General features: G+C 31.7%; 1 protein-coding gene across 1 annotated transcript; it reads right to left on the bottom strand.

The window, feature by feature from the left end:
- Window positions 1-4,084: 4,084 nt before the first annotated feature.
- Window positions 4,085-4,738, bottom strand: LOC125057493 (histone-lysine N-methyltransferase SETMAR-like). Its single transcript, XM_047661216.1, has one exon. It carries the CDS (start codon window positions 4,736-4,738, stop codon window positions 4,085-4,087), a length of 654 nt encoding a protein of 217 aa, XP_047517172.1.
- Window positions 4,739-8,211: the final 3,473 nt, after the last annotated feature.

Below are 8,211 nucleotides of genomic sequence, written 5' to 3'. Positions count from 1 at the left end.
TAAGTTTAAAATTATTTTCTATCTGATTAAAGGCTTTATTATTATTATTATTATTATTATAATTAGAAAATATGTTTCTATAAACACGGTTCGTGGCTGTTTCGATCGACAAGAGAGCGCATTAAACATACCTTTAGTAAGTTTTTTAGCGACGTTTTATTTAAAGAATAAAATAAATTCTTAAAGGTAGTTAAGGCTTTGTAAAATAAAAACATGAAATTCGTCTTAGTAACAAATTTGGCTGAGATTGTGTTCTCTTAATAGATATGAAACAGAGCCAAGATAAAATAAATGTCATATGAGTTGTTTAGTGTACTTAAGAATCTTGCAGAACTGTATCAACAGGTAGTTTAATTGTTATATTTCAAGATTAATTTTCATGTAAGAAACTAAAAAAAATTCGATGTATTTAATTTTAAACCATACTACGCTTGGTTAGTGCTTTGTAGCGTGAAATATATTATTCAATTCTGTGGAGGTTTGGGAAATAAATCCTAAGCCTCCACAGAATAAAAAGTTAAAGACGGATCAAGCGATTCCCAGCGCACATTTATTAGCGTAATGTTGGGATATTCTGAAGGTATTCTTTGTTTATATAAAGATACAAAATGACATATTGTTACATACATGTTTGCTTGGTTTATTGAACATTGTCTTAGCGTCGGTAGTGGATAAATTTCTATCAAAGCCTACGTCTGCAAAGGAAATAAACATAAAACACGACCGTTTTGCCCAGGACAGATAATCCCTATGAGACTGGCCTTTACTTAGGTGATATACATATTATGTACATAGTTCACAATTATTGTGTGCGCAGAGGCAATACCATAACTATCATAGTCCGATAGAACGGATGTCCGATATATCACAAGTTTACTATATTGTATATTTTATTTATAATACAGACATCTTTATTGGTGTGTATTTTCCTCATCGGTTGAGGATATTGCTGCAAGCGTTGTCAAGCCGATAGCACGGAAGTATTTATTATTTAACTACTACTTTATTTTGTGATACATTTTATATAATTTTAGATTTAATGCTATCAGAGATTTTTTATTATTATGAAGGTAAAAGAATTTATTTGTCAGTTTGCTGTTATTAGTACATATAAGTTATCGTTCAAACGTACGATAAAATTACAGACAATCTCTCTTTTCACTGATTGCAATGTTAAAATATCCCCCGGCGCTAGATAACATAGGAATTTTTGAGCAGACTAGTTTTCTTATCAGATTTTCAAATCAAAAACGAATATTGATTTCGGGCAAAGTCCTAAGAAATGTCTTCTCCTTCAGGACGGAAATCAAGAAATATCAAGAAAATGTTCCCGTCTAACGAAGAATCGAAGAAAGTATTACACATTAACTATTCGCTAGCAACAAACTATTTATGTAATAAACATCAATTATTTTTAGCTCATTAACAAATAATTAGTCATAGAGGAAACTGTCGGTCAACAATGTAAAATTGACCGATTAGGTTTCACACTACAAGCTCTTACATAACCATAGGCGTCATAACATTCTTGGCGTTGTCTTTTTCACACCGATTTTGGCGCCATTATTAGCAAATACACGTTACCTAACATAATTTACACTTAAGACTCGACAGTACATATTAATGACAGTATATCGAGAGAAAATTTTAGTAATAAATTGAGATATAGAATAATACATATTACACCTAATAGTTAAAATTGTCGTTTCCCGTTAAGTTGGCGTTGGACATCCAATTCCCTACGTATATTAAAAATTGCAAGCGAAAGTTGAAAGAACTGTATACGAGGTATTATTAAACTATATTTATAATTTCGTATATTCTCACTGTAAATTGTTTAAATTTTTAATCAATTATCTGAATAAGCATTTAAGTTAAGACCTCTAAATTACTCTAAATGTATTGCGTAGTAACAACATTTGATATAGACGAGAACACTAACCCAGGAAACATTCTTTCAAGGTCGTCAACCTATACTTGTACGACTTCTGCAGATAATTAAATACATATTTCGTTATAGGAAAGGAAATTTAATAGGATTCAGTATTTTATTGTTTCCAAGTGATAGAAAGCTGTAAGGCTAATACGGTAATCACTATATTAAGCGTGGCCGAGATGAACCAAGGCGGTATGACGGTGAGCGCAGATTGAGGCTAAACTCACTTCAATACATTGCACGTTACAGACAAAATTAGGGATAGCTATCCACGTTTCCACAACCAGTACCACACTACTCTATCTACTCATTCCTCTCATAATCTAATCAGAAGTACTAAAGATTCTTAAGGTTAATATTTAATTATTAACTTTTTTTGAAAGAGTCTGCCTACATAAATTAAATAATTGCCTAATTAAGTTTTTGTTCCTTGCTTTTGTATCAACATACTTTAATTTATGTTTATTTGCTATAGTTGTATTGATGCAATGCAGATGATACCAGTTTAAAGCTGTTTAGGTGTGCCAGTGCTGAGAGAAAATTTGTGTGAAGACCTACTTTTCCTAAAACATATTCAATTTACATGCTATAAAATAGTAACTAGTTACGGTAATTGAAGATATTTTTAACATGGTCTTTTATAACTAAACTGTCTTAAGTTATTGTACATGGTTCGAGACATTAAAATGGATTAAAAAGCTATTCAATATACACAAGGTAAGGCAGGTAAATTATAAAACACTATTTGTAGGATTGTTTTCTTTTGGGCATATGTACATACAACCATGCCTGGATACATTTCTTAACAACCAAGACAACCCTTGCCATAACTGACATTTACATCTAATTATATACATATTGTATTATATTTGTTGAATAGCTAGAATTTTTATTTATTTTTAGGTTGATTATTTAAAATATCTTGCAATGTCTAGGTTATTGACCCTATAGCAGTAAAGAAAAAACTCTTTCTTTATAATTATATTACAATAAATATCTAATAATTTTATTTTTATAGAGGTATCAGGAGTAAGCTGTAAGACAGTTATAGAAATACGGTTCTTAACTAAATATAATACCAGATAAAAATATAACTTACTTGTGAATATGTAAGTCTTAAGGCGTACTGGGCAATTTGTGTCGTCTTCATGATCGAACCAGTTAGCTGAAAATTAAACATCACTATCAAATCTCACGTAAACTTTTATAAAATGCACTAATACCGGTAGAAAATCCAGAATTTTTTTCGGAAAAATCTAGTATACATTTACATAACCTTAATTTTTAATATTACAACTGACACCCGCAAATTTTGTCAAAATATTATATGGTATGGTGTTCGAAATTCGTATTTTGAGTTTCTTTAGAGGGATCAGTCAACGGTTAATAAAAAAAAAATGAAAAGATAAAAATATTACATACACACACCCGCTGATTGTCGGGATCGAGAATGTAAAAGTATTAAGTAAAAAGAAATCGTAATTCGTAAAATTATCTTTCAACAGTCAACTTCAAATTTTAAGTGTCAAGCTTTACTTTGTTTTTGAAGCGAGAACTCATGTCAAAGCTTAGCTTATATCTAAATGTCAATTGTCGATTAACGTAATGTTAGAATGTTGGTAGTTTTCATTGCGGTGTTACTATATAAATATATATCAGTTAAGAAATAGACGTAAACGTGTGTTGATATTTTATTTATAATAGGTTGGGGAAAAAGTTTCTTCGCATTTTTTAAGAAAATTCAAAACATTTTTTAATATAGTTTATTTACATTTAACTAAAGTATGTAGGTACCATTTTGTTCGATAACTTTTTGCCATTATTTAGGTAGGGACATGATCCGATTGCTATAGAAATGTTGGGGCTTCTGATCAAAATACCGCGATAATTGGTTTTGGCAGTCCTCTCGTGATTATAACCTGACACTGCCTAAAGAATTCTGAAGAGACTGAAACAGGTGGAAATCTGAAGGTGCAAGGTCAGGACTATACGTCGGATGCATTATCACCTCCCAGCCAAGCTCTCTTAATTTTTGCTGAGTGGCCAAAGATGTGTGAGGTCTAGCGTTATCATGATGAAAAACCACACCCGAAGGGTGATTAATTCCGGCCGCTTTCTCTCAACTTCTTGCTTTAATCTCATCAGTTGTTAGCAGTAGAGTTCAGAATCGATGGTCCTGCCTGGTGGTAACAGCTCATAATTAATAATGCCCTTCCAATCCCACCACACACACAGCATCACCTTGTTGCGAGTTATCCCTGGTTTCGCCACAGTCTGTGAAGCCTGACCGGCCTTTGACCACGACCTTTTTCGCACGTTCTTGTCGTACGTGATCCACTTTTCATCATCAGTTATCAGCTTCTTCAAAAATGGTTCGGTTTCATTAAGTCGTAATAAAGAATCAAAAATGAGTACACAGTTCATTAGGTTTCTTACAGTGAGCTCGTGAGGTAGCCAAGTATTGAGCTTTTTTGTGTACCCAGTTTTTTTCAAATGCGCCAAAACTGTTTTGTGGTCAATTCCCCGTTCTTCAGCTACGTCGTAACTACTGATATGCCGATCTTGCTCCACTTTTTCGAAAATTGCATCCATTTTATCTGTCATAGGGCGACCAGAGCGACTTGGATCTTTGACATCAAAATTTCCGGATTGAAAACGCTTAAACCAAATTTGTGCTACTCTCACAGACACTGCACTAGGTCCATAAACATCGCAAAAAAAATTCGCGGCTTGTGTTGCATTTTGACCTTTTTTGTAGTAAAATTTTAAAATGTATCGAATTTCTTCATTCGATTCACTCATCTTGACGGTACGAAAAATAAATAAATAACAGTCATTATCCTAATTTGATTTTGGAATTATCTTCTTTAAAATCTCAACTTTCCTTAATAACAAAACCAGCCAGATACATATAGTATAGCCAAAGAGATTTTATTACAAGTTCATACATACTATAATGCGAAAAGACTTTTTCCCCAACCTAATATTTACTTTGATTTAATCTGCCGTAATATAACAAACTAAATAATTATTAAAAATACATTTTCCGTGCCATAAAATTCATTTATGAGAATTTTTTTTGTATTTTTCCCCCCAACTGTAATCAAATTATTTGTCACAGCAACCTAAACCTAAACCAACACGTAGAAAAAATAATGTGAGTGCAGAAGGTTTTTAGACATAAAAAAGTAACTAATTGAATAAAAAATATAAAGGAGTATTACACAAATTTTATTTTTATCCGTAAAGGCTTTATTCAAAATTATGTTTTCGCTAAATAAACCTATTTTAGGAGTCAAGATGAAAATTCCATATTGAAATCTTAAGTGCATAATACGTATGGCTGTAGGAAATTTCTACCTTCGTCATTACTAAAATATGTATTAATAACAGTCTTTCGTTCGTTGGCTTATATCCAATTAACTAAAGATTGTTAAGTGAAAAATGAAAAATAAATATTTCTTTATAATATAATATATAGGATTATTTTCCAAGAAGGACCTATGTTTGTGTGTGACCTTTTTGAGGTGTAGAACCTAACCTATTGGACATTCAAGACCATACGCTAAGTAAAAAAATCAACCACAGCACTCTGTTTCGTGAGTTTAACGCTCACATGTTTATTTACAATTACTATATTTGTTAGGAGTAAATTATGAATATGTATATATGGTATAATATAAAGTTCTAATGTCTTTGACTATGCATTCTATGAACCCTAGATCCCTTTCCAACTCTAGTTTTAGTCCCTCTTATGAAAGAGGTTAACCATAGTTTATTTTGACAATTAGAATAATTTGTGGACAGCAATAATATTTTCATCCCAAACCCAGCATTATATTAAGTTGGTGCAATTGTTATTACAGACCAAACAAGATTGTTGAAGTTGACCGCATTCTCCAGATTTGGTCCCTTTTTTCTGTTCTCAGACCTCAAAAGAATACTCGCCTGACAGAAATTTAGCGCTGATGAGGTAATCGCCGAAACTGAAGCCTTTTTTTAAGGCTAAAGACAAATCGTATTATAAAAATCGTATCGACCCCATTAAACGTTGTGTCGCTCTCGAAGGCAACTAACTATATTGAATAATCAAAGAAAAATCTATAAAAAAAATTTTTTTTTCTATGTTAGCCTAAGAACTTTGAACGAAAGGAATTTTGCCTTTTTTTCAAGGCACGCAGGTTCATATATTGTTCTGACAATAATTTTTATGATTTTTATGCCTCTCTTCCAACGCCGAAAATATCCTTGTATGTCACATCTGCGCTTTTTAAGTTAAGCCCCAACAAACAAGTAATTTCGTCAGATATCACTCAGTATACATAATTTAACGTTATCTGATAGCGATACAGCTAACTAGGGCGATGATGCTGTATCTTTTAAGTTTATTTGTATATACATTCTTATTAAAATGTAAATGTTCCATATAAAATCTCAATTCACTGCGACATACCTACTTTGCGCTATAAAATACATATATACAATATTATTATTCAATATGATTGTTTGACTGGCCTTAGGATAAAGAGCGATTTCGAATCCCAGTTGCAGAGCGTCGTTAAATAAATACTGCAGCTAAAGCCTTGCCCGAACTTTACTATAGTTTCTTATACGATAATTTTAATTTTTGACAGCTCACCCGAACCGACCTTCCTTACAATTTGTACACGTTTATATTCGAACGATGTATGTTCGTGCTTACGTTAAGTTCCAAATACGGCCACAGAGCGCTTCTAAATTTTTCCATACTTTTTGTTCCTTTCTTATTACTGGTCTTGAGGACTTTACATTTGACGTGGATGTACGATGGCGACCAAAGATAACGTTGTAATGCTGAATTTTCTTATCGGTCGTAGGTATCCCTGAGCCCCCATTAGAGGCTTGACTGGGTTAGAACAGTATAGGGTAGTCAATTAAAGTATACAAGCTGAAGTTAGACGCGGATCATTATCACAGTTTAAGGAGATCGATGTACTTTATTTATAATTTAAAAGAACTGGCCCTACTCAAAATAAATAATTATGAATCCGTTATAGTGTACTTTGAATGGCTGATGGCGTCTAAAATATTAGATCCTTCGTCTTTTATGAATTCGGTAAAAAATATCGATCTGGTGGTTTTATTGTATGATGATGACCACGGACTATTCAAAAGCAACATCTGTTCATGTACAAAAAATTTTCGCCATGTTGAAGAAATAACATTAGTTTACCTATATATAAAACTTTTTTTTAGAAATTAGTAATTTTATAAATGTGCTCTATTCTTTGAAACTTCGGATATCGCTCGCGCTGTCATTGGCAGAGTTGCGCCTATTTGTTGTATTTTTCTTTCCAACTCATTTTACGTTGTAAAAAAAAACTTTTTGTAAGATTATTTAAATTTGTATTAAAATTTTTTTTTATCTTAAATATTTATTTTAGAACGTATTCTCTAATGTTTGCTTTTTTTGCAGCGCGGGAAATTGTGTAGTCTGAAACACTTAAGAATATAATACTGTGACTTCGTGTACAGCCTATTGCCACGTGTATATAAAGCCTTATGGTTCAACGCTTAATTTACATCTCACTAGTTTCTAATCAAGAACGTGTACCAGCTTTTATTCAAAGTTTATTTCAAGTCGTAAAATATTTGTAACCGCACGGGTCTCGTACGAAACAATGGTTAGAAAATGAAAGCGCTTAATATTTCCTATTAGGCTGTTTAATGAAGGACGATTTGGAGGCGTTTATTTCAGCAAACAAGACAAAAAATACGAAAGAGACTAAAAAGTTTATTTATTTCGTTTATTGTTCTAGATTAATCCATTGTATTATTGATTTCTTTCATTAGTAAGAAATACGAAATGTATGGAAATAACTAATCGTTGTCTATATTATAAATAATTCATAATAGTTTGACGGTTAAACTATAGATCCAAATACGCACAATTGGTCGAATATTACGTCAGCGTAACCATTAAAAAAAGTGCGTGCGTACAAAGTAGCCATGTCAGAAGTGAAAATTCTTGTTCATATTTATACAAATCTAAAGGTTTTGATTTCCGAGACTTAGTGGGAGGGATAAAAGAAGATATTTTAGGAATTTAATTGTCATTAAAATATTAAAAGTCTCGATAATTAATACAATTTATAAATTTAGTTTATAAATTAAAACATGTGGCATTTTAATTAACAATTCGTCATTCGAGATTTCATTAAATTATTTTGCATAAGTTATTAAAATACTAATATTTCATAAATTCTCTTTACGAAATTTTAATTTTAAAAATAGAA

The sequence above is a fragment of the Pieris napi genome, chromosome 16 (genome assembly GCF_905475465.1).
Source record: "Pieris napi chromosome 16, ilPieNapi1.2, whole genome shotgun sequence".
NCBI lineage: Eukaryota > Metazoa > Arthropoda > Insecta > Lepidoptera > Pieridae > Pieris > Pieris napi.
The sequence above is the reverse complement of the archived record's forward strand: the minus strand, read 5'-3'. Positions and strand labels throughout refer to the sequence as shown.